Source organism: Antechinus flavipes, chromosome 3, assembly GCF_016432865.1.
Source record: "Antechinus flavipes isolate AdamAnt ecotype Samford, QLD, Australia chromosome 3, AdamAnt_v2, whole genome shotgun sequence".
Lineage (NCBI taxonomy): Eukaryota > Metazoa > Chordata > Mammalia > Dasyuromorphia > Dasyuridae > Antechinus > Antechinus flavipes.
In genome coordinates, this window is record NC_067400.1 from 151,387,781 (window position 1) to 151,415,344 (window position 27,564).

General features: G+C 32.1%; 1 protein-coding gene across 3 annotated transcripts in view; it reads left to right on the forward strand.

The window, feature by feature from the left end:
• IPO5 (importin 5) overlaps positions 1-27,002 on the forward strand; it is a 64,080-nt gene extending 37,078 nt beyond the window's left edge. For all 3 annotated transcript variants that reach the window (XM_051984041.1, XM_051984040.1, XM_051984042.1), the window contains 17 exons: positions 1,800-1,906; positions 3,355-3,479; positions 3,588-3,677; positions 3,759-3,932; positions 7,124-7,342; positions 8,230-8,313; positions 9,980-10,112; positions 10,205-10,326; positions 13,541-13,637; positions 14,684-14,856; positions 18,220-18,331; positions 18,455-18,510; positions 20,091-20,213; positions 20,825-21,044; positions 21,534-21,762; positions 25,556-25,697; positions 26,250-27,002. In XM_051984041.1, the coding sequence (XP_051840001.1) occupies positions 1,800-1,906; positions 3,355-3,479; positions 3,588-3,677; positions 3,759-3,932; positions 7,124-7,342; positions 8,230-8,313; positions 9,980-10,112; positions 10,205-10,326; positions 13,541-13,637; positions 14,684-14,856; positions 18,220-18,331; positions 18,455-18,510; positions 20,091-20,213; positions 20,825-21,044; positions 21,534-21,762; positions 25,556-25,697; positions 26,250-26,336 (2,293 nt within the window). In that variant the 3' untranslated portion in view covers positions 26,337-27,002. The remainder of the gene's footprint in view (positions 1-1,799; positions 1,907-3,354; positions 3,480-3,587; positions 3,678-3,758; positions 3,933-7,123; positions 7,343-8,229; positions 8,314-9,979; positions 10,113-10,204; positions 10,327-13,540; positions 13,638-14,683; positions 14,857-18,219; positions 18,332-18,454; positions 18,511-20,090; positions 20,214-20,824; positions 21,045-21,533; positions 21,763-25,555; positions 25,698-26,249) is intronic.
• Positions 27,003-27,564: the final 562 nt, after the last annotated feature.

Genomic DNA, 27,564 nt, shown 5'->3' on the forward strand with positions numbered 1-27,564 from the left:
TTTAGAGTCAAGCCACAGTCTGTTTTTCCTTCTATAACATTTGAATACCTTTAAGTGTTTTTTATTAGATATTAAATACAGTTCTAAATCTTTGTTGTAATAATATAGAAGGAAGTCAAGTCACAATATTAAGAATCTTTTGAAATTATCAAAGAGTAGTGTACTTCCTAATCATTGATAAATTTATGTATCTCAGATAATGTAAAGCCTTTTTTGATATTCTTTGCAAACTACAACTCCTAGAAATGGCTGGCCGGAAGTGTATTCTTAATTAATTAAAGTGTACATACTTGAAGGTGGTGTTTTGATTGAGAATAAGCATTATTTAGCCATGTGGGTAAAGATCTGGCTGCCTATCATTTTTTAACATTTTTGAATAAGCAGGAAAGGCCTGACTGACATTTAAAGTTATGTCTTAATGAGTAAGGAAATTTATTGCAAAGTCAGCTTTTGTTCCCCAGAATATAATAAATGAATGTAATAAGAGACTACAATAAACAAGTTAACATTTTAGAGCTTAGTTTTACTAGTTTTTTCCACCTTATTTGCTCAAAGGAACCTCTTCATTTGTCCAAATTTCATTTGTAGCCAAGTTTAACAGTGTAAATGAATACTCTTTCTTGCTGACTTTATACAGTTTGAGAGAAGATTTCTTGTAGTAAAATTCCCAGTAGATACTGAGCATTTTGATTAGGTGGAGATAAACATAGTTACCTAGGTAAGGTACAGAGCTCAGAGCAAAACAGATGATTATTCATTCTCATGCAGTAGTAAATATATATATATATATATATATGTATGTGTATATATTTTTTAATATGTATTTTTTAGGAATTAGTGCTTTTTAAAATTTGAGATTTATTGCTTAATATACACAAAGCAGATAAATAAGAGATTAAAGAATGCAGGTGTTTTTAGACTATAGAAAAGATAACTTCTGATATGAAATGAGGTTCACCTGTTGGAAAGGATTCTGCCCCTCCGATCCCCCCAGGCAATTGAGGCTAAATGACTTGCCCAGAGTCACACAACTAGGAAGTGTGAGACCAGATTTTGAATTCAGGTTCTCCTAACTTCAGGGTTAGTGCTCCATCCACTGCATCGTCACCTCGCTGCCCCATATTTTGTTTGTTTTAAAAGTAATTAAAATTAGCTTACTTGGAGTAAAAAGTTTAGTTGAAAGAGTTGAAGTGTAGGTTATCATTTTGATTTCATTGCAGTAGAGAGAATATCCTTTTTGAAACTCATTAAATCTGGAATAGATCTTTTTTTAAAAAAACATGGTTTTAAATATCAGTGGTTTTTGAAGTTGGGAAATTTATCTAAGGTCTTGAAAGACAATATCTGTGTTGCAAAGTATATAGGCATGGTTTTTCAGAGGAATCAAGTAGGAAGAGAGGAAGAGAAAAAACTTTTCAAATGCTTGCCAGTCACAAAAATCCTACAATTAATTTAAAATTAAATAGGTGCCTTGTTTCATTATCAGCAGTAAAATCTTAAATTGACACTACTGCTATCATGAACAAAATTTTTAAAGAAGACATTGCCAGAATTCTATTCTTAAAATTTAAGTTTAACAAGGTTTTACAAATAAACATCACCCAAAAAGCACTATACTTGTTTTCTCACTGTTTTAGCCATATTAACTATTTTTTTATTTCAAATACTTTTAAGGCACCTATCAACTTCATATATCAAAAAACATCAAGCTTAAAACTTTTAAATTTACCAGCCTCTTAAAATTTTAATGAAATGTTTGAATAAATAACTTTATTGATGCATCATATTTCTATGTTTAGCAATGCAGTTGCTGGTGAGAGTGCATTAGACAGAATGGCTTGTGGGCTTGGTGGAAAATTAGTTTTACCAATGATCAAGGAACACATCATGCAGATGCTTCAGAACCGTAAGCCATTTTTATGATATTTATTTGTTAGATTTAATTTTTTTATAAACTTGTCTGTAGGCATTTAATCTACCAGTGTCTTTTTCACTAAGTTTAATCATACTTGTACACTAGGAAACTTTTATAATTTGTGACTTATTGTCAGACAGACTATCCTGCACAACCATAAACTTTTGCATTTCCCTTTTTACTAGCTATTGATTTCAATCAATAATAACTGTGGTTTCTTTAACATCTTCATTCTTTTTATTTGCTAACTTAATTTCTTAAGACATGAAACATCTCCATAATTGATTTCATTAGGATTCCTAGTCGTTTCAGTTTCTTTTTGCTTCATAGTATAAGAATTTGTCAATTTATGAAACATTCTCCATTTGTTGAATGAATTCTCCATTGTTGTGTTAACATTCTATGCAACCAACCAAATGGATGAGGAGTCAAGCAGCTAAATTTGAAAAAGAAATTAAACTCAGCAAACATTTAATAAGTCCTAGTTGTTGTGTGTTTCAAATATTTAGATACTAGTAGATCTCTGGGTGTTATAAAACAGCATGTAACCTCAACAAACCTTTAGTTTAATTAATCTCAAAAACTTTTAATACCTTGTTAATCTTCTTATAGTGGTCAGTTTTATATTGACAATTTTATATTGATTCGGGGATATTACATTAAAAAATTGCCCATTAGTCATGTATTGTATTGGAATGCAAGACTAATGACTGTGAAATAGATACTCTCAATTTTATACCTATGAAGAAATTTTATTGCATTTGCGTAGTCACAGAAGATAAATTATAATAAGCAAAAATGAACGTGCTTTATTAAAGATAAACTAAATTTGAAATTTATCACTTGTAACATTGACATTTGAACTCTTAAGAAATTTGGAAGGAAATTTTGTAGGATTTCTAAGTTCTAAAAATCAAGCTTATTATGGAAATTCAGTTACCACTTTTATCCTTCAAGAACAACATGATGGTCCTATAACCATACTATTATATTTTTTTGGAGCTTGAGGCTATTTTTCTGAGTTTGGCATTATTTGTCCTTTTATTTTTCTTCTGTATACTCATCTACAAAAAAATCACATTACTTGTGTATTTTCAACCTTGTTAGGATTTATGTAATGATGAATGAAATGTCAATACTTTTATTTAGAAAGTGGATTCTTAAAAGATTTTTATTTTATTAATGTTGATTTATTCTGTGTTCCTTCTGTCTAATTGAGAAATTTAGTATGCGGCTGTGTGAAACATTTATTGTACATAATAAAATGAAATTGCTTGTATAGAACTTCATATCTACTTTTTAATTAAGACTATTGATGAGAATTTGAAAGTTAAATCTGCATTTTTGGTTTTTTAATACTTAAACCTCATCTATTTCACCTTGTTTGTATAATATTTGATAATTAATTTGTTTTCTTTATTTGTAATGTTTTTCTGCAGCTGATTGGAAATATAGGCATGCTGGATTAATGGCTTTATCTGCCATTGGAGAGGGCTGTCACCAGCAAATGGAGGGAATTCTAAATGAAATAGTTAATTTTGTTTTGCTTTTTCTTCAAGATCCTGTAAGTGCCATTAGGAGTTTGGTTCTCTTTTTTATTTTATAATTAAATTGATTGTGGCTTTGATTACAATACATTAACATATTTGCATTTGTAAAAATATGTTTTCAGCATCCAAGAGTACGGTATGCTGCCTGTAATGCAGTTGGGCAAATGGCAACAGACTTTGCACCTGGTTTCCAAAAGAAATTCCATGAGAAGGCAAGTAAGCTCTCAAACACAAGAGAAAAACAAAGAAAGTTGCAAAATGGCCACTTCCTAAAGAGTCTTTATTCTGTACAGGTGATTGCAGCTCTTTTACAAACCATGGAAGACCAAGGCAATCAGCGTGTCCAAGCACATGCTGCAGCGGCTCTTATTAATTTTACTGAAGATTGTCCCAAATCGCTTCTTATTCCATATTTAGACAATTTGGTGAAACATCTTCATTCCATAATGGTGATTAAACTTCAGGAGGTAGGTTAAACTAGAATTTGGGGTGGATGGGGGAGAGGGGCATTGTGGTTTAACACTACTTTTAGAAAATTCATGTATAAAAAACTGATTAGTTTAGCATCCATTTAGTATAGTTTTCTGGCAGAAGCAATAATTTAATGCATGTTGTGTTGTCATCAACTAGGTAATATTATGATATTTCATACTGTATAGCTGAAAAATTATGTAGAATTAAAAAATGGTAAAACTTATTTCTTTCCAGTAGATTGTAAAGCCAATGTTATCTTTTGTGGGTGTATTAGATCAGTGGAAAATAAAGATCTACAGTTTTTCCTTCCCTCATTGAGGTATCCCAGAACTTCAGTTTCCTCATTTGTAAAATAGCAAATTAAACAAAATTACCCTTGATAATTTCTCTACTTCTTTGTGTATGATCATAGCATCACCCATTACAGTTGTGAGCCCCTCCACCATTCCTTATGCCCACTCTCGGTAGTTACACAAAAGAATTAATAAGACATGTAATGTCCAGTGGTCAGAGAGCAAGGTGTGGCATCAGATTGCTATCCCTGAGATTTCTGAGCCCAAATGAATTTCTACATCTTGTCCCTCTTCTGAACTTTTTAACCAGTTCCACAATGGATATAACTAGTCACCTCTTCATAGCATGCTTCATTTCATCTTATGTTCTTTAGTTCTGAACTCTAGTTGCCAAATGATCCTGCAACACATATGCTCAAGAGCCAGGAAGGATTATGTACTTAATGTCCTTCATAGTGATCCTGTTGAAATTTCCCTTTTTCCCCTTCCTTCCTCTCAAGGTGGAATTTAATCCTGAATGGATTTATAATTGGACATGATTATTCTAGTATAGATTTATTAAATTTATAATTGGATTTATAATTGGACATGATTGTTGTAGTATAGATTTATTAAAGAATTACTGTGCAGTAAAATAGATTGGGCCAAATTCACCTGGATAAACCATAGTGAGCTGGATTTGCAAGGTGTTGCTTTTTAAAATAGCTCATTTTCATATTACATTTTACAGTGTGTACTGTACTCAAAATAATACTCTGAAGTAGTACTAAAATTAAATTTTTAAAGATGAGAAACTTGAGTCTCCAAGGAGGGTAATATATAATTAGTCTTCATTGGAACTAGGTTTTATTGCCTCATAAATTAGAAGTAGAAGTGACTTTAAAAGATCCTAAAATTCCCAAAGAATCTTGGACAGGTACAGATCAGGTTACATAAGCTTGAAGGTCTCAGTCTTAAATTCTGTAATCTAATCTAGCCTCTCATTTTACATTTGAGAAAATTTTTTTGACGAAGATGAAAGTGACTTGCTCAAAAGTCATAGATGTCTATAGATCATCTGATTCCAAATCTCCTATTTTCCTCAATACTACATTGCTTGCTTGGTTAATATTTATTCTAGAGCCATTTTTGCATCTAAGCAGAAATAGAAATGTAACACTTAGTCGGAGAGGTTCCAAAAGCATCAGCAGCAGTGTTGTGTTTCGGTTATCATAAATAGGCAGAAAAACAGTTTAATGATTGAGATGTGGTACTCCATACTGGGTAAAAAGTAATATGGTTAATTGGAGAATTTGTTTAGAGCAAGTAATATTAAGTGAGAGTTATATATTGAGGAGATGGTACCACATACAAGGTGTTGGGTTGGAGTGATACCAGGTATGTGGTCCATTCATATGATTAAGATTTAAATTGTTTGAAAATAACTTAAAGCAGTAGGGGGCATCCGAAGTCTAAGGTAATAAGAGTATATCTTGAAAGATTCATATCCAGCTTGTCAAGCTCAATGATATTAAAGGCAGTGAAATGGATAGCACAGAGGTAGAGAACATTTGAGGAATAATTTACAGGCAAAAGTCTGTTCCTGTAGAGTGAAGCTCAGTGACCCAAGAATGATACTCAGACACAAAAACAAGCCTGGCTTTCCCATCCTCTTGAACCAGGAGGGTTAGTAGCATGTAGTCTCAAACTACAGGAAGAACAGATGAGGAAGCCTTGTAAAGAAGGGAGGGATTTCTACTTTAAAAGTAATAACACTTTGTCTAGTGTACTTTGTTACTATTGATGTACTCATGTACACATTGTGTTCTTGGCTAGAAGAGAGAAGGAATCATTTAACAACACAGCAGACTCTCTTTGTAGGTTATTTGGAGATCATTGTGCTAAATTTAATAAAGTTAAATGGAAAGTTTGTATTTTAGAAAATAAATGAGATTTAGGAAGATCATGATGGGGCTTTGGAAGAGATTCCTGGTAGGAAGTATTAAACAACATTTTGCAAGTGAATAGAAGAGACTAGGTAGGCAAAAGTACAAGACTTAATCTCAGTGTACCCCATTAGAGAAGTGGTAAAATGATTGTGAGTATGGGTACAAACACTCAAACATACATTTTCTTCCCTCCACCTCTAGATTAATGCTTTGCAAATTATTTCAAGAAAATCATTCCATTGAATGCTAAAATGATTTCACATGTATAATCTAATAGATTGCTTGTTGTCATAGGAAGGGGAGGGAGAAAAATTTGGAGCTCCACATTTTACAAAGATGAATGTTGAAAACTCTTTATGTTTAATTGAAAAAAAAAATATTAAGTAAAAAAATAAAGAAAATATCTAATTGATCTTCTGATGGAGGGTTGAAGGTAGAAGGAGGGAAGTTCCAGATGATTGAGAATAGTACCAGATTGAATGCTTCCCTTTTTGGTTTTTTTCTGCCAGTTTTTTTTTTTTTTCTTAGTCACTTTTATTAGACAGTACTGGCTTTTTGTTTTGTTTTGTTTTTTGGTTTTTTAACTATTTTCTATTTTTAGATCCCCCACCTCCTGATAACAAAAAATATAAAAGGGTGAGGGGGAAGAGCTCAGCAAAACTAATCAACATGGAGAAAAGGGTTCTATGCATTGTTTCTGTACTTATAATACCTTACTTCTACAAAGAAGTTGGGGGAAGGTGCCTTCTCATATTCTTTTTTTTTTTTTTTTTAACAACTTCCAGTTTTTTGATTGTTTTGCTAATCTCCTTTAAATGGTTATAATCATGTATCTAAGCTTTTCTGTGTCTATATAATCTTTGTTACTTTCTTCAGCACAGTAATTTTCCATTACATTTATATATCTCAAATTATCTTTTTTGGAGATTGAATATTTTTTTCTATGTGTTTTTCTTTTCCAAGCTGATTCAGAAAGGCACCAAATTGGTTTTGGAACAAGTTGTGACTTCTATTGCGTCAGTTGCAGATACAGCAGAAGAAAAATTTGTCCCATATTATGATTTGTTTATGCCATCTCTAAAACACATAGTTGAAAATGCTGTTCAGAAAGAACTTAGACTTCTGAGAGGAAAAACTATTGAATGCATTAGTCTTATTGGTCTTGCTGTTGGGAAGGAAAAGGTAAGAACTGTGAAATATTTTGCATTTACTATTTATAACTTGGTAATTTAAAATTATACTTTGACAGTAGAGAAATATGTTCATTATTTATAAGATTATTTTGTTCCTTTTAAATCAATTTTCCATTTTCATTTATCTCATCAGTCACCCTTTTTATAAAAACACAAATAATCTAGAACTATGAAATAATTTAAAAGAATGACACATTTATACCTCCTCTTATCCAAAAAGCAAGTCTTCTGAGAGTCTCGTTTATACATAAAAGTTCTTCAGAAGAATATTTGTCAGTCATCACAATGTACTGTTTTCTTTTAGCTTGAAATTTTTTCTAATATTATAATAATCTTTGTATTCTTAGAGATGTAGCACTTGATTTAAGAAGACTCATAAATGATAAATATGTTCGTGTTTTATCCCTATATCAAAAAGTCCTTCCCTGAACTCTTTGCCAACTTTTCTGACTTATTTACACCTTTATTAAAGGTTCAAGAGAACTTGGGTGGCTCTAGGCTACAAGTGATTCAACTGCTATGTAGATTTACCCAGCTGTATAAATTAGCTAAGAATCTAATTAACATTTAAAATTGAGTTCCAAACACTTGACTTTAAAACAGTGTAGATATTCTATAAGATCCATGAAAGAAAGCAATTATATATAAAAGGTTTGGTTACTATTAAATACAGAATACAATTCTTAAATTTTATTGCATTCTGGAATTTTTTTGTATCTTAAAAGTTACTTCAAATTGTGAAGCATCTGCAACCCCAGTTGTAGGCACAGTTTTTCAGAGTTAACCAGGAAACGTTACATGAGCAAGTACTTTTCTGTTTGTAATTTGTTTCGGTAATGTTTTGCAATTTCATCTTTGAAAATATTTTGTTTCTAGTTCATGCAAGATGCATCAGATGTGATGCAACTATTGCTGAAAACACAGACAGACTTTAGTGAATTGGAAGATGATGACCCACAGGTAAACCATAACATTAGTCCAATATTTTTGCCCAGTTGTGTAAATCTTTTTATGTAATATTTGTCCATTGTTAGGACTAATTGGGTAAATCTTTATTAGATTTAACATTTTCTAATATCTCTGAAAACAAAAAGTTTTGAAAGTTTTGCTGTCTTAAAGGAATTACAACTCTTAATGAAAATAATGGCTTCAAGTTAAGATTTTTGTAAGATTTATTTTATATATAGGAGTTTTTGAAGCAGATAGAAGATAAATCAATCAAACTGCACTAAAAGGAATGGTAATAAAAGGGTTTATAGATAATGTCTATAATCCATTAGCCAATCAGCAGCCATCATAATAATTGAAAGTGTCTGTTTTGAACATCAAAAAAGTTTTAATTCACTTGATTAATATTCAGGTTGTTAGTATCTCAATTGTTGCTACTTTTAATTAATCCTCCAGAGTAATTAGTGGATATAGAAATTTTATATATATCTATCTCATAAAATCCTCTAAATACATATTCATAATGTCCTGTTCCACATAGAACTCAACCTACATGTCTGAATGTAAAAAATTGAGGCATCACTAAGTATGATTTTACTAGGGTTTTAGTGGGATAGTGAAGTTTGCACATTTCAACTCATAGGTAACCTTGCACAAAATCATTAAGCTGTTGTTTTTTTCTTCTATGAGTGGGCATAGAAGCCTATCCTACCTATCTTGCAGGGTAATCCATTTTTGTATAATATAATTCAATTTAAAGTCTATCATCTAAATATCTGCCTACTTTTTATAAATGTAACATATGTTCGGCTATTACTATTTCATCATACTTAGTGACAAGTCCATGGTTGGAGAACACAGAAGGCTCATTTTAGGATTATTTTTTATATAGCCTTAGTTATGGTCAAAATATGTTGGGTTATTTTTTAAACATTCATTCTCCCTCCTTATATCCAGTTAGTTACTAAATCTTGTTATTTCTACTATAATCTCTTATAGCTGTTCTATTCTCATTACTCAGCCCTCCACCATCTTGCGGCCCTTGTTACCTCCTTTCTATTGCATTGATCTTCCTCCCTCATTATATTCCTTAAGCACAGATTTTGACTGTTTTCACTTGTTTAATAAACTCCGTCATCCTGTTGCCTCTGGGACTAAATGATAAGCTCTTTCATTAGATTTTTATAGGCCCTTACAAGTTATCTCCAACTTTTCTATCTCATAGCCCTTTCAATACTGCAGTCTAGTGGCTTCTCTGCATATTCATAAGCCTTCTATCTCCCATTGTCACGCCTTTATACCATTTCTTCCTTGTGCTTAAAATATTTTCCTTTCTCTTCATGTCCTCACAGAGTTGCTCATTTTCTTTGACTCATTTTTTGTGTTACCTGCAATACAAAGCTGTCTCCCTTCACTGAGCAGTTCATCTTTATTTTCTTATATTTGTTATGTGCTGTCTCCTTTGAGCAAATAGAACTCCTTTTCAAGAAGGAGGAACTGTTTCATTTTTTTTTTCTTTGTGTTCCCAAGAACTTAGTTCTCTGCCTGGCATATAGTTGACACTTAATAAATGTTGATTGGTTTTTTAGAATATCAATTTGTAATGATCATTAATATTTAGCTAAACACATACTTAAGTCAAATTGTTGGAAGATTCAACTCTCTTTCAACCCCTTAGATATCTTACATGATCTCAGCCTGGGCTAGAATGTGCAAGATCTTGGGGAAAGAATTCCAGCAGTACCTTCCTGTGGTTATGGGTCCTTTAATGAAGACGGCATCAATCAAACCTGAAGTGGCTCTTTTAGACAGTAAGTATCCTTATGTATTTATTATATGTGTGGTAAATTGTCTCTCTTTGTTAATATGCTTTTGTTCTAATCACTTCTTTCCTCTTTAATAGCACAAGACATGGAGAATATGAGTGATGATGATGGCTGGGAATTTGTGAATCTTGGAGACCAGCAGAGTTTTGGAATTAAAACAGCAGGCCTTGAAGAAAAATCAACTGCTTGCCAGATGTTGGTAAGAGATAGGAACACCTTATAATTTGTGTGTGTGTGTAGACCTCCTTATAATTTACTTCATAGATGCTGTTAATATTATTTTGAGAAGAGTTTATAGGATAGTGTGTCATCTGGAACAGTGGTGTCAAGCTCATTTGCCCATAGGCATATGTGCTACATTCTTAAGTGTGGCCCAAAGCAAATTAAATTGTAATTGGGAAATTACATTTTTTTAAATGCAGTAAAAGATAGATAATATTAATTTTATATTTTCCAAGCCAATATGCAGCCTGCAGAAATCTTTTTATCTTTGAATTTGACACCACCAATCTAGAATAAAGAAATATTAACATTGCATACATATCACATGCATTTTTTGATAGTTTTATCATTATAAACTTAACTTCTTATAGATAATTAGACTATTCCCCATGTCTCATTTAAATGATGGTGATTGGGCTGTGCCATTTATCTCTTTGCTCTATCACCATTCCCACCCTTATACTAAGAGACTCAGATTTCTTACCAATTTTTCAGTTGCTCAACCTCCATCAGTCTCAGATCACAGAGGTGATCATACCCTAAATCTTCCTTGTCTTCAAGTATTTCACTGCCTTCCTTAAAAGCTCTGACATCCCCTATCTGACCTTAACTTCCCAGCATTCTCTCTTTACCTGTGCTTTACCCTTCTATACTGTTTTTTGTCTTCATTGAGACCTCCATCTTCTGTGTTCCTCAGGACTTTCTTGGACCTTTCATCTCTACTTTTTCTTCTTCTCATAGATTCCTTGCCTTTCTTGTCCTTTGCTGCTCTTCTCTTGCTAAATCTTAGGCCTAGGATCACTTCCACCATCTTATTTGTCTGCTTACATAATATTTGGCATGTTACAAATTCATGCTATCCAACTTCAGCCAAGGCCCTTCACTGACTTTTCAATCCTTTGTCCATTCAGAAGCAATTTTAAACTTTCTAGGAGGCTGGGCCTGGACCTGAAATTGGGAAGATCTGATTTCAAATCCAATCTCAGACACTTAGTCTGACACTTTACTTGGTGATCCTGGGCAAATCGCTACATACCCCTATGCCTCGTTTGCCTAAATTATAAAATGATTATAGTTATAGCACCTTCTATCACTCAGGAATGTTTTGAGGGTCAAATGAGACAACTATTTGTAAAATATTTTTGCAAATCCGAAGTGTATATAAATGCTAGCTTTAGGTATTATATACTATAGTACATAATAGAAAGATATAGTAGCTATATAATTATAGTAGTACTATATAAATGCTTTCCTCAAGCCTTTCCCATTTCTCTCCCACTTTCCCTGTCAGCTATATTGGGGGAAAAAAAAAAAGAGTTCATTCCATTTTTCATTTTCCATTGACAATATATTTCTCCCTTTTTATCCAGCCTTTGAGAAAGGAGTGACGCTTTTTCCTTATCCACACTAACACTTCTGCATGAACATGCACCCAATTTCTTCAGCACATTATATCTTCAGACATCTTCCCCTTTGAATCATCAACTCCTTCCTATTAGTTTCTTCTCTTACCCCCAAACATTCCCAAGTGACATTCATCTTTCAAACTATAATCCTTTATCTCTCATCTCTCTTTATCAGCCAAATTCCTTGAACATGTTTTATTTACCTTCTCATTCTCTGTCCCTTCTGTACTTGGGCTTTTGCCACATTTAGCTTTTGACCTCATAGTTTAGCTAAAAAATTCTTTTCCAAAGTTATCAGTGGTCGCTTGATCACCATATATGATGGTCTTTTCTCTTGTCTGTCCGCTACACTGGAGACTATTGAATCCATTCTTCCTGGATATTCTTAGCTCTCTAGTTTGTCCTCATATCACTCTCTTCATTGTCAGCATCACATCCCGTAGCTGTGGGTTTTATTCTGGGATCTTTTTGTTAAATTCTTCAGCTTCCATGGATTTAACGAGCATCTCTATGCCAATGAATCTCAATTCTGTGTTTCTAGCTCAAAGTGTTCCCTTGAGCTTCAGTTCTAAATCATCACTGACATACTGGACTAGAGATATTTTAAACTGAACTCATTATCTTTTCTAAAAAACCTCTCTACCTCCTAATTTTTGCTAATTTTCTTGAAGGTGCCACCATATTTATTGTTTCCTAGATTTGTAACTACAATGTTCTCTCCTATTTCCTAACCTCATATCTCAACCAAATCCATTGACTTCTTTTTAGCTTTTAAGCCTTTATAGAACCTGGCCTCAGCTTGTCCTTTTCAGCACCATTGGACAACAATCACCCTTCATATTCAGTGATTATGAACTGGCTTTTCTGCTCCTCACATGAAACACCATCCCTGGTGTTCATGCCTTTGTGTACTGTATGTATTATGTCTATGCCTAAATGTACTTCCTCCTCACTCTGCTTTAGTTTCTCTCTTCATTTAGGATGCAACTCAAACAACTTCATGAAGCCTTTTCTGATCTTTCCCAAAGTGCTACTTTGTATTTATTTATATTTGCCATATATGTATTTCATATATTCTTAATGCCTCCAAAGAAGATAAACTTATTGTGAACAGGGATAAGGCCCTAACACAGTACGTAACAATCCACTAGGATTTTCATATTTGATAGTTTATTATTTCATAGTTTAATCAGCTTTAAAAGAATAAAGAAAATTAAGTTTTCTTCAGAATTATAAGCCATTATTAAATGTTTGAGTTTCTTTTTTAGTTTGTTTTTAGTGAAACATGTAAATTGTATTTACAAAGCGTTTTTGCCATGCATGAGAGCCTGTAAAAGGTAAAAATAAAAGCAGTGATTGAATTATTTTATAAAGGAGGAGATGGAGGATGAGAAGTCAGTGGTATTTCCCATTTACAGAGCTGATATCTTGGAGCACTCTTACAGCAATTCTAGTCCTCTTTTGTCTAAAACCAGTGCTCTTACCAGTTTGTAATTATACCTTAATTTAGAGGTAAGACTATCATGGGAAATTAAACAGTATTCATAATCTTATTCTTTTCTTCTTAAGAGTTAAATCTTGGAAAATTAAGAAAACTTAGGAAGGGACATTTTGGTAGCGAATAAAATTCTTTTGACTTCCAAAGTATTTACATATAAATATAGTTTTTAAAATTCCTTTTGTATGTTTATCACTGGGTAGGTCTCAGTCTAAAAACTTCTGTTGGAATTGTTATCAATACTGAAGCAGAGCATTAATATTGACATTTCATTGTTTGTGTTTCAGGTTTGCTATGCAAAGGAATTAAAGGAAGGATTTGTGGAGTATACCGAGCAAGTTGTAAAGCTGATGGTTCCCTTGTTGAAATTCTATTTTCATGATGATATCCTGTGCCTTTTAAACACACAATTCACTTCCGGTTATGGGAACTCAATTTTCTTATAATTAAGTAATAGCGTATTTAAGGTGGCAAAGTACTTTAAGTAGAAGTTATGAATAAGACCTCAACAATTCATTGACATGTTTTTTATTTGAAAAAACAAACTTCATGGGGCTTGAAGTTACTATTCCCTGGTAACTGTAAGTTCTGTGAATTATATTTCCTTACTTTGAGAATTCATTTTTGTGAATATGATTGTGAATAATTCAGTTTTTACTTTGACTTATTTCTCAAATTGCAGATTCACAAAGAATTGAGCAAGCATTGAAGATAATGAATCATATACTTAGCTTTAAGGAGTAATTATTTATTTTCAATATCTTTTTTTTTTTTTTTAACTTTTTAGATAAGGATTTCCACACTTGTTATAACTCTGAATAGAAAGTCCCAGGAACCAAGGCAAAGAAAGTTTACTGGCTTCTATTCACATTTGGACCAATTATTTGAAAATTGAGTTAGTTCTGGTATATCATAGAACTGGGCAAGTTGAACCCCTACCAATATTTTACTTCAAATGAATAACAAACATTTAGGGGCATGTTCTTGTGGTCTAAAAAAAATTATCTCAAGATACTTACATTAACTGCAGCAAATTTATATTTAATTTAGTTAAATTAATTTTGAAAATCATTTTGGGGGTTAATTAGATTTTATTCTGTAAAACAAAAGCCTTTGTCAGATAAGCTTTAGTCTATATTTTATTTTATAGTCTAGCTTGTCCTATTTACCTTGATATCATTTGGACATGATTATTTGGAAATGCCATTGTGTCTGCTTTTGGCAGTAGTACTTTGCACACTGATTGATGAGAACTAAAATTGTCTTCCATTATAGATTTGTAAGCTTTTGATTTCATTAAAGCTATTCTCCCATATTATGTGCTGTAGTTCATACCATAAATAAAAGTGGTCAAGAAGCAAGGGAAAGGATAATGTAGCTATTTGTAAGTCTGTTTTGTTCCATTTATTCTCTTTCCTTAACAATGAAACGTGTCCGAGTTGCGGCTGCAGAATCCATGCCCCTTCTCCTGGAATGTGCAAGAGTCCGTGGTCCTGAATACCTCACCCAGATGTGGCACTTCATGTGTGATGCCCTCATCAAGGCTATTGGAACAGAGCCAGATTCTGATGTCCTGTCAGAGATCATGCATTCTTTTGCAAAGGTGAATTTTTTTTTAAATTCTTGTTGGAGTAAGTTTGAATTAATTATGTTTTCTCGAAATTAAAAAAAAAAAGGATTTTATGTCTAATCTAGAACAAAGGTTTGAGTTGAGCTGTAGTTTGGTTGTTATTTGTTCATCTTTTTCATTGTCAAATTTAAGCAGTCTTAAGGTTTTTTTGGTTTGTTTAATGACCAATCTTTGAGAGACTGTCTACTAATAATGTAGATCTTGTTGGTTAAGGGAGATTCACACTTGTAGTTTATCCTGCAAAATATTTTTGTCTCGAGCCATTTCTTAATAATTGTCAAACAAAAGAATGCCACAACAGAGTAAATGGATGCGTAACAGTATAAATACATGTCATATGCACTTTTGGTTCTAGTGAGTTCAAGGACTCCAGATCAGATTTCTTATTATATTAACATTTTGTAACACTACAAAGGCCTTTTTTTTTCTTTTTTCTAATTGCAGACCAGTTTCAAGCATAATCAATGGTCATTAATTCTGGGATCTCATTTTGCATCTGCTTTTGTTCTTCCATCTTCATATCTAGTAGAAAAATAACAGACTTCTTTAGCTCATTTAGAAATAAATGCTATGTGCCCCCACCCCCTTTTTTTAAATAACATTTTCTTTTTAAATTTTGAATTCCAAATTCTCCTTCCCACTTCTTGTTGAGAAGAAGGTAGGTGATATGATTTCAGTTATAAATATGAAGCTATACTAAATGTCTCTAGCCATGTTGCAAAAAAACACTCACAGACAAAAACAAGAAACATACTTCAGTCTGCACTCAATTCATCAGATCTCTCTGTAAATAATATTTTTCATCATGGATTCTCTGGAATTGTCTTGGATCATCATACTAATCAAAGTGGCTAAATCTTTATAATATTGCATACAATGTTTTTGGGGGGGGGTTTTGGGTTCTCCTTACTTAACCTTGCATGAAAGATTTGTCAAGTTTTTCTGAGAAACATTCTGCCTGTCATTTCTTAACAGCAGCAGAATATTCCATCACAATCTCATTATTACTTTTTCAGTCATTCCATCCCCTCAAATTCCAGTTCTTTGCCACCCAAAAAGAGCCACTATATTTTTGTACATATAGGTCCTTTAATCTTTTCTTTGATCTCTTTGGGATACAGGCCTAATAGTGGTATTGTTGGGTCAAAGAGTATGCAGTTTTATAGACACATGATTAAGTTCAAGTTGTTTTTCAGAATGGTTGGAGCAGTACATAATTTTGCCAACAGTTATTGATATATATATATTTTTTTAAACATCTCTTGTAGTATTTGTCATTTTCCTTTTTATCATGTTAGCCAATCTGATAGTTTGTAAAGTAGTACCTCAGAGTTGTACTGATTTGGATTTCTTTAATTATTGACAATAAATAGCTTTGATTTCTTCTGAAAAATGCCTGTTCATATCCTTTGACTTTTCAACATTTAGGCTCTTTCAAATAGTGGGGTGATGGGGAAAAAACTGTTTTAGATAGGTAGGATTGAAACATGTTGTTTTGAATATTATATGGTAGTCTGTAATTACTGCAATGTGGGAGTACAAACAAATACCCTTAGGAAACTCATCTGAATCTAGGTAATTTCTAAAACCCCTTCTAAATCCATGATCCTGCCTATAACATTCTCCTTGAGAGCAAGTTAGTTCTAACAACTCTTAACTTCAGATGAAGTCTTTGAGCTTTTATCATTTGGATAGTCATAGTTTATTCTAGTTTATGTCTAGCTGTCTAGTTGTCCCAACTAGCAGTCTTATTCTAGGACTTGAATATCTCAGAAGGAGATTATTGAAGCATTCAGTATAATTGAATCTTGAAAGATTTATTTATGGGCACTGTACTCTCTAGTTTATTCTCAGAAGCAAAAAATAATTTGAATTTCTCTCTTAGATGACTTGAATTAGTAACATTTTAATTATAATTAATTTTAATGCTTTATGCCAGACTATTAAGCATGAAATCAAGCGTTAACCCATTCATACATTTCATACGTTCTAACAGAAAATTAGAGCATGTTTTGTCCTTCCCGTCATATATAGTATAATACTGAAATATGGATTGAACATGTTATAGCTGATTAATATTGGCCTCCCTAAGTCTTTTATTAGTGAAATTCTATCTCATTTTAAGGGGAATTATATTTTTTCCCTAATAGTATTTTATTGATAGTATTGCATAATTTTACAATACATGCAAAGGTAGTTTTGAACATTCACCTTCACAAAACCTTGTGTTCCAAATTTTTCTCCCTTTCATTCCCCCTCCCCAAAACAGCAAGCAATCTAATAATAGGTTTAAACATGTACAATCCTTCTAAAAGTATTATTTCAATGTTTGTCATGTTGTGCAACAAAAATCAGAACAAAAGGGAAAGAAAAAGGTAAACTAAAAGTGGTGAAAATACCAACTGTCATAGTTGATCATCACATAATCTTGCTATCACTGTTTATGATATTTTCCTAGTTCTGCTCATTTCACTCAACCTCAGTTCATGTAAATCTTCCCAGGCCTTTCTGAAATCAATCTACTCCTCAGATATTGTCTAGAACAATAATATTCTGTTACATTCATATATCATAACTTATCCATTCCTTAGCTGATGGACATCTATGGGGCATCCACTCAGTTTCTAGTTCCTTGCCACTGTAAAAAGAGCTGTTACAACCATTTTTGCACATGTGGGTCCTTTTCCCTCTTATGCTCTTTCGGATACAGACTCAATAGAAACACTGATGGATCAAAGGGTACGCACAGTTTTATAGTAATTTGGGCAAAGTTTCAAATTGTTCTCCAGAATAGTTGGGTCATTTCCCACTGTGTGAGCTGCTTTTCCCACATTCCTTCCAACATTCATCATTATCTTTTCCTGTCATTTTAACCAAATGAATGAGATAAGATAGTACTTCAAGAGTAGTCTTAATTTGCATTTCTTTAATCAATAGTGATTTTAAAGCATTTTTTATATAACTAAATATATAATATATAATTTCTTTATCTTAAAATTGTTCATATCTTTTGACATTTATCAGTTGGGGAATGGCTTGTGTTTTTACAAATTTGAGTAAATTCTTTATATATTTTAGAAATTGGGTATCAGAAATACTACCTGTAAAAATTAGAAGGGAATTTCTACTTCTAATCTTTGGCTGTATTGATTTTGTTTGTGCAACAACTTTAATGCATTTAATAATATTCTCTAGTTCTTTGGCTATAAATTCCTTCCTTCTCCCCAAATCTGAGATAGACTGACTATCCCTTGTCCTAATTTTCTCATACTAAAAGATTATTTTCTTTAAAATATCAATTAACTTAAGCTTTTGTTTTACATTAAAATATTTTAGTGTATTGAAGTAATGGGAGATGGATGCCTTAATAATGAACACTTTGAAGAGCTTGGAGGAATACTGAAAGGCAAACTTGAAGAACACTTTAAAAATCAGGAATTAAGACAGGGTAAATTATCTGCTGTTTTTATTCCCTATTTTAATAATTGAGTGCTATAATTCTAGTTTCTAAAATGCATATATTAGCAATGTTAGCTTCCATTTAAGATTTTATTTGGGTTTATTGTTTTAGTTAAAAGACAAGATGAAGACTATGATGAACAAGTAGAAGAGTCCTTACAAGATGAGGTAACTTATTCTCTTGTTAGACTGTAGATCTTCTATATATATTTTCCCAATTATACATAAGTAATTTTTAACATTTGTCTTTTTTTAAAATTTGAGTTCAAATTCTCTTTCTCCCTCTTTTCATTCTCCCCGAAATGATAAGCAATTTGATAGGGATATACATGTGCATTTATTCAAAACATTTCCATATTGGGGGCGGGGGCAAAAACTGAGAAAATAAAGTGAAAAATATTATATTTCAATCTGTATTCCTTACACTCCAAACATTCTTTCTTTGGCATTAGATAGCATTTTTCATTGTGTTGCTGAGAAATAGCGAAGTCATTCATCAAACAATGTTGTTTTTACTGTGCACCTTGTTTTTTTGATTCTGCTCATTTAATTTAGATCTTTTAGAACAAAAACATAATCCAAATTTAAGTGGTTATTTTAATATAAAACCAAGCTATAAAACTCTCTGGCAAAAATAATGTTTAATTTTTTTTTTTTTTTTTTTACTAAGCCATTTGCATTGAGTAAAGGGAAGAGTGCACTTAGTTGGATTTTATTTTCCAATTTTTATGTTTAAAAGATATGTATTCAGTAATTGTATTCCCATTATAAAGAAATATTTGACATTTTAGGAGCTTGGTTTGTGATATGGAGGATAATTATTTAAATTTACCGATTTTGCTTTGCCCCCTATACTTTCTATCTTCTTCCCCTCACTCTTAAAATTGTAATAAAAAAAAAAAAAAAAAAAAAAAAAAAAAAAATTATTCCTTTTTTGCTCCACCCTTAAAATTGGCAGATTTGCAAACATGAGTTGTCAGGGTGAGGTACTGTGGTACTGTGTTTCTCTTTGGGAAGTTTTGAAGTTGGGACAAATTGGGTTGAACTGATGTTAAATAGGAATGACAAAATATATCCTCTAAGATAATTGGATCACATTTAGTTCCTAGAAAAGATTATTATTATCGAGCCCCCAACTTCTTAAACTGTCAGTTGTGACTCTATATGGGATCTCATAATTAAATGTTTGGGGGATGACAATTAAAATTTATTATCAGTAAATGTTTGATTTTTATATCCAATTTGTATACTTATATATCTGGACTCACATAAAAATTTCTTGGACAAAAGGAAGTCAAAAGTGAAAATTGTCAATTCCCTCCTTCTTTTACAGATGAATTTGAGACCTAGATAGAAAAATGACATATTTACCTGTGATGACATTGCATAATTAGTTTTCTTCTTACCATCTGGCTTACCATTAGAAAAGCTCTTAACAGAAATTAGGTAGAGCATTCAGAGAATACCTTTTTCTTGAGTTAGTAACTACACCATTTTTGTCAGTGTATATAACCAACCTTTTAGGTATTTTTCCTTGAGCTCCTAAAGGACATCTACACGATCAAACTAGAATAGAGTTTTTATTTACTTTTAGTGATAAAATCATAAAACAAATTTACTTGACATAATTATGGAACTGCTATTTTTTTTCTAATCATACAAAATTTAAAATACTGAAAGTGTGTGTAACTTAACAAAGAATAACTGCTTTCTGAAAGTTTGTTAAAATCTTGTTTGTTCATTTTTAGGATGACAGTGATGTTTATATTCTGACTAAAGTGTCAGATATTTTACATTCAATATTTAGTAGCTACAAGGAAAAGATACTGCCATGGTTTGAACAACTGCTTCCACTAATTGTCAATTTAATTGTAAGTATTTTTTCTAGGTTAATATTATTATTAATGTATTCAAAGAAATGAGAATTTTAAATAACAGGATCAACTAAAATCATAAAATGTTAGTAAAAGAAAGGAATTTAGAGATCTTCTAGGCCAGCCTTTTTATTTTTTTGATGAGCAAACTGTGAGATCATAAAAGAAATTCCTAAACTACAAATCTTTCCATGTATCTTTTTTATTGTTCCCAGCATATTTTTAGCTCACCAGTAATTTTTTCCCTTTTACCTTGGGTATTGGCACTTTATAGCTTTCCCTTCTTAATCACATTCACTGTGGCTTCTCCAATTGGTATCAAATTTTATTATTGGCCAAATTAAAAAGGTAAGTACCACAAAAATTTGCATTTCAAAGGCAAACAATTATTTCCCATTTTAATTTTAGCTATGCCAGTATAATAATTTTTTCATGCTCCATAAACATTTTCTACTTATTTTCTCAAGTATTTTTGAGAAAAGGCAATTATATGTAGTATTTATAGTTGTAGTTTTGTCACTAGAAATTGTGTAAGTTTGTAAAATAAGACTTTTGTATAAAGACCTTTATTAAGAAAGGTTTCTATTTTTTTCTTTTCTATTTTGTAGTGTCCTCATAGACCATGGCCAGACAGACAGTGGGGATTGTGCATCTTTGATGATGTCATAGAGCACTGCAGTCCATCTTCTTTTAAATACGCAGAATATTTCCTAAGGCCAATGCTACAGTATGTATGTGACAACAGCCCAGAAGTCAGGCAAGCTGCTGCTTATGGCCTTGGAGTTATGGCACAATTTGGTGGAGAAAATTATCGTCCTTTTTGCACAGGTACTTTCTAGTTAAATAACTTTTTCATTCTGACAGTGTTACTCACGATCGTAATGGACAGACCTTATATATTCCAGATTTTTTTTTACCATACTCCTGCAGTTAGGTATGGCTTTTTTTTTTTTTTTTAAAAGCTGTCTTTCTAAAGAGAGCTTGGAGCCGAGCCACAGGAGTACACAATAGTAGTAACTTTATAAAGCTCATATACTCTTAGTCTGTCACTAGCATTAGAAAGAAAACTGAATGTTGTGATTTTGGGTTCTCTAATGCTGGAGCTAAAGTATCCCATCCCCACTTTATTCTTCTTGAACTGTTATCCTGCTTTTTATCATAGTCTATATATAAATGTATGTTTGATTACTATTAGTATATGTGTATATATGTGGTTGAATGTATACATAGTTTTTCTCCTTCCCCTCCCCTCCTTAAAACTATTAAGATTTAACCTTTTTTTTTTTTTTTTTTTTTTTTAATGTTTCTATTTTTTAGAAGCACTTCCATTGCTGGTAAGAGTGATTCAGTCTGCAGATTCTAAAACCAAAGAAAATGTTAACGCAACTGAGAATTGTATCTCTGCAGTAGGGAAAATTATGAAGTTCAAACCTGACTGTGTTAATGTTGAAGAAATCCTACCACACTGGTTATCATGGCTTCCACTTCATGAAGATAAAGAAGAAGCAGTTCACACTTTCAATTATCTATGTGACCTAATTGAAAGGTATGATCTGAATTCACTGTTTCTTAACAAAGAAAAAATAATTATACTTTTCATTATATTAGTTTTTTTTATTTTTATTTTTTGGATATTTTGAAAAGGATTAACTTGAGTATTTCTATTTGTGTGGTTGAGAATGCTTAAAAAATATAACCTTCCTGGGTTATATTTTTTGTTCATATTAAAAGACCACCTTGTAATTAGATACTTTTGGCATAAGAAAAATGTACTTTGTCCTGAAATTTGCCAAAAAAATTTTGCCCAAAAAAAAAAAAAAAGGATTATGAAAAGAATCCCTTGCAGTTTCCTTTGTATTTACAAAAGAAGGTGTTGGGTTTTTTTGTAATTATTGTAGCTTTTTATTTACAAAGATATATGCATGGGTAATTCTTCAATTCTTGGAAAACCTTTTGTTCCAATTTTCCCCCCACCCCCTCCCCCAGATTGCGGGTTGACCAATACATGTTAAATATGTTAAAGTTATATGTAAAATACAATATATGTATATATGTCCATACAGTTATTTTGTTGTACCAAAACAATCGGACTTTGAAATAGTGTACAATTAACTTGTAAAAAATTTAAAAGGTTTTGCACAGTTCTCCCTCACTTAAATACTTACATTTGTTGCATGTCATGGTGTCACACTTCCTGATGTGTTGTGGTTGTCTTTTAGAATTAAAGACAGACAAATAGCCTGCAAACTGCCTTGTATTTATCTGTGTACATGTTAATAACAGCAGCAAAAATAACATTTATATAAACACTTTAAGGCTTTCAAAGTACTTCTCAAACATCTCATTTGATCATGTCAACAACTTTGGGAAGTAAGTTCTGTTACAATCATTTCACAGATGAAGAAATGGAGGCACAAATTAAGGCAATTCTCATAGTTTGTTACACAGCTAGTGTTATTATTCCCCTTTCCCCTCCATCCGAATGTAAGCTCCTTGGGGGCCAGAGGCTTTCATTTTTTGTCTTTGTATCCCTCGGCTTTGGAGCACAGAGTCTTGTTCTAAATAAATATGTCTTGAATTGTTTAGATTTAAAAAAAAAAAAAAAAAAAAAAAGGTTTTGCATAGACAAAACCAATGCAGTGAATATTAACTGGGAAACAATTTTTACAGCCAGTGTTTTTGATAAAGATTTCATTTCCCTTTTTTTAATAGTGTTTTTATTCCAAATACATGCAAAGATAGTTTTCAGCATTTACCTTTGCAAAATTTTGTGTTACACAATTATCTCTTTCTCTAGCTTTCCTTACGCTCCAAGACAGCAAGGAGTCCAACATATTTCCATATTTGTCACATCAAATTTATTAAGAATACAGGTCATTCTCCATTTGATAAATGGTCAAAGGACCAAAAATGAACAGACATTTTTCAGATGGAAGAAATTGTAGCCAGTTTTAGTCATAAAAATGCTCTTAAGTTACTCTTGATTAGAAAAATGTAATTAAGACAACTCTAAGGGTACCACTTCATACCTATCCATTTGGCTAAGATGACAGGAAGAGATGATAAATATTGGATAAGATGTTGGAAAACTGGAACACTCATACATTATTGGTAGAGTTGTGAACTGATGCTAGCCTTTCTGGGAAGCAAGATGGAAATATGCCCAAAAGGCTCTCAAAAATCTGCTTACCCTTGGATTCAGCAATTCACTACTTGGTCTTATGTATCCCAAAGAGATCATAAAAAAGGGGAAAGGGATCCACATGTGCAAAAATGTTTGTAGCAGTTTTTTGTTTTTTTTTGTATTGGCAAGGAACTGGAAATTGAGTGAGTGCCCATCAATTTGAGAATGGATGAATAAGTTACTGTTTTTGAATGTTATAGAATATTAGTGTTCTATGAGAAATGATAAAAGCCAGTTGATTTCAGAAAGACTTAAAAAGATTTACATGAACTGAGACTAAATGAAGAGAGTGGAACCAAGAGAATATTATACACAGAAGCAACAAGATTATGTAATGGTCAGCTGTGATAGATTTCACTCTTCTCAGCTATGTAGTGATCCAGGACAGTTCCAATAGATTTGGGATGGAAAATGTCAGTCACATCCAGAGAGAGAACTGGGAACTGAATGTGGATCAAAGCACAGTATTTTCACCATTTTTTGTTTTACTTTTTTTCTCATTTTTTCCTTTTTCTGACTTTTTTGAGGCGCAATATAACAAATATGGAGATGTTTAGGATGATTATACAATACAATATAACTTATATTGTATTGCTTTCTGTCTTGCAAAGAGAAGGAAGAACAAAATTTTACAGAAATGAATGTTGAAAACTCTCTTTACATGTATTTGGAAAAATAAAACACAATTGAGAAAATCAAAGATATTAAAACATTATTTTACTGTAGTTGTCAACCTGTAGAAATTTTGATTGCTAGTATAAGAAATAATGATTGGCTAGGCAACACAGCCTAATAGAGGGGTTCTTAATCTTTTTTGTGTCATGGACCTTTTTGACAATTTGGTGAAGCTTGTAATCCTCTTCAAACAATCGTGTTTTAAAATAACTGAAGGAGATTCTAACTTTTCTTTAAAGATTAATAGAAATAAAGATGATCAATGAAATATGAGGCTAACTTGTTTAAGATACTTTACATATACACACGTGTTGAATTTCAATGTTTAAATCTAAACTAAACATTGTCTCTAAGCTAATATTAGGTTCTATGCATTTTGTGGTCATTATAAGATTATAGTTAATGATGCTATCTTTTTTTTTTTTTTTTTTTGAAGAGTCAGATCCTCCTCTTTGAATTTGTTTTTGCTGATGACACCATCAAACAGGCAGTTTTTTTGAAGCCATCTGTTTATAAGTGATACATAAGCCACACTACTAAAAGGAAACAAACTTGAGAATATACTAGGGGAGAAAGGGCCATGTTTAATGGAGGTAGTTTATTCAGACTGCTCAACTGGCATTGTATTTAAGTCTTATAATGGCGTATAAAAAGAAAGTTGCGTCTCATGTATTGTTTTGTGGATTGCATCTTTTTTGTTTTATTTATTTTTCTTCAATTACATATAAAAAATTTCCATTTTTGTTGGGATTTTTAAGTGCCAAATTCCCTCCCTTTCTTTCCCTCTCCATCCCCCTTTATTGAGCAGGCAAGCAATTTTATATATTATGCATGTACAATCGTGCAAAACATATTTTCATATTAGTCATAATATGAAAGAGAAAACACACACACACACACACAAAAAAAAAAAAGTATGCTCTTATTTAAATTCAGAATCCATCAGTTCTTTCCTGGAGGCAGATAGTATTTTTCATGGTGAGTCCTTTAGGTTTGTCTTGGATCATTGTATTGCTGAGAATAGCTAAGTCATTGACAAGTCAATCATCGTACAGTATTACTGTTAACTGTGTACAGTGTCTTTCTAGTTCTGCTCATTTCATTTTACCTTAGTTTATGTAAATAACAGGGTTTTCTGGGAACATCCAATTTGTCCTTTTTTATAGCACAATATTCCATCACAGTCACATACTATATACAACTTGTTCAGACATTCCTCAATTGTTGCACATTACCTCAATTTCTAAGTCTTTGCTATCACTAAAAGTTTGCTCTTACTCTTAAAAAGCAATAATGTCTTTTTCAAGAAAGGTTTTTTGGGATTTTGTTTAAGCAATCCACATACTTCATTTTGATAGTTCTGTAACATTTTCATTCATCTTAGGACAATCAGTTGTTTTACATTTTTACTATATGTAAATGATATTTTCTCCTCATAAGTATCTGTGATCATGTCTTTTTTTTTTTTCCTTTTCATCAGTAATCATCCAATCATTCTTGGTCCGAACAATTCCAATCTGCCCAAAATATTCAGTATAATTGCAGATGGTGAAATTCATGAGGCTATTAAACATGAAGATCCTTGTGCCAAACGTCTGGCTAATGTTGTTCGCCAAGTACAGGTATGCTCAATTCTGTTACTTCAGATTTATAATTTATGATTTGTTTAGGAATTGCAAAGAAAAAATCAAAACCAGTTCTCAAGACTGGCAACACCTTTCATAGAATATATTATTTTTACACATAAGCCAGGATAGTATTATGTAATAAGTACCAGATTTGGGGTCTGAAAGACCTGGCTTTGAACACTGACTTTGCTCTTTTATCATTTGCCTTATAATTTTGGCATCAGTTTTACTTAGCTATGTATTGAAAAGGGTATAAGCTAGTTGACTTCTAAGGGTTCTTCTAGACGTTGATGTTATGAGCCTATGAATATCAAAAATAGTAAACAAATCCTTTCTCAAGATCTACAAAGTCAATGAAGTGATCTTTGCTTTCTAAATCAACATAAGTATTAGCTGAAAGTCCGTGCAACATGGTAAAAAGTTGAGTACTTATTCTACATAAGTTTCAATTTGGAAAAAAAAAAAATTTCAGATAAACTTGAATATTTGTTGAAATTTACATATTTATCATTTCTGAGTTTTGATGGAAATATTTTTCTTCCATAGACCTCTGGAGGATTATGGACTGAATGCATATCACAGCTCAATGCTGAGCAGCAGGCGGCTATACAAGAGCTCCTGAATTCTGCTTGAAGGGCCTTAATATCACCTACCAGAAAAACTAACTCCAAATAAACGTTTACCCTTTTGTTTAGGTTTCTTTGTTTTGTTTTTGAGCACAAAAGAACTGTAGTGCGTGTAGGCCATTCTTCTGCAAAGCGGCCAGGAAGAGAAGCGCTGGGTGTCAGAAGGGTGTTTGACTTGGATGCCCATCATAAAACCGAAGAAGTTCCCTATAAACCTTACTGTAGCACTGAAGAGTATTTTTCTATCGGTATATGCCACCTGTGGGAAGGTGAAAGGGAAACAATGAATTTTCTCATTAGACATAATGAATTTTAAGGAGAACAGCTTTAAGACCAGTTATTCAGCAGTAGATGTGCATTTTAACAGAAAACATTTCTTATACATCTAGTGTTAATTGTATTAATTGGAGTGTGAGTCTTTTTGTAGGGTAGAAAGAAGCCTTCTACCCAGCACACCAGTGTAGATCAAAAAGTAAAAAACTGAAGACAAAAACATCAAGCATGAAAATCTCATATTGATGTCACTTTGAGTTCTTTTTTCCTAAAAGACTTGTGTAGTGACTCAATGTGAGAAGCTATTCAGCTTCTAGCCCCTTGAATGTGAAGTGTCTTTGGCATGTCTGACAGAGTCTCTCATTCACTCCTCAATAAACAACATTCAAATACAACAGAAGCTTGTGTACAATTCAGTGCTGTGTGGCTTATTCATTTAATTCTTTTTAAAGATAACAATAACTTTGATATTCTTTAAGTCACAGCTTGGCTTGTATGTTTTTCCTCGTAAGCTTTGCCTTGTGCAATTCAAATTTCAAATATTGTGTTTTTGCCTTTTCTCATTGGTTTTAAAATAATTAACCATTGCTGTGATAATGTTAACTCTCACTATTGATGATCACCTGTTCTTGAGATTTACATATCTCAGCAAATATAATTTGTTTTAATTAGGCTTATCCTCATTAATTGCCTGTTCCAAACTTAAAAGATTTGGTTAATGTTCTGGTTTTAAATTGCAGCTACTAGAATGCCACACAAATTGCCGATCTATTGACATTATTATGGGATATTATGACTAAAATATTTAATTGATAAATTCAGCAAAAAGTTTCATGTGTCAGTTTTTTTTCTTTATGTATTTATTAACCTCATAGCAGTAAATAGCTTACTGTTGTTTCTTTGAATATACAATTTTTCTAAGGGATCTTAATAAGATTTCTGTTGAAAGCTTCAGTGTTAAC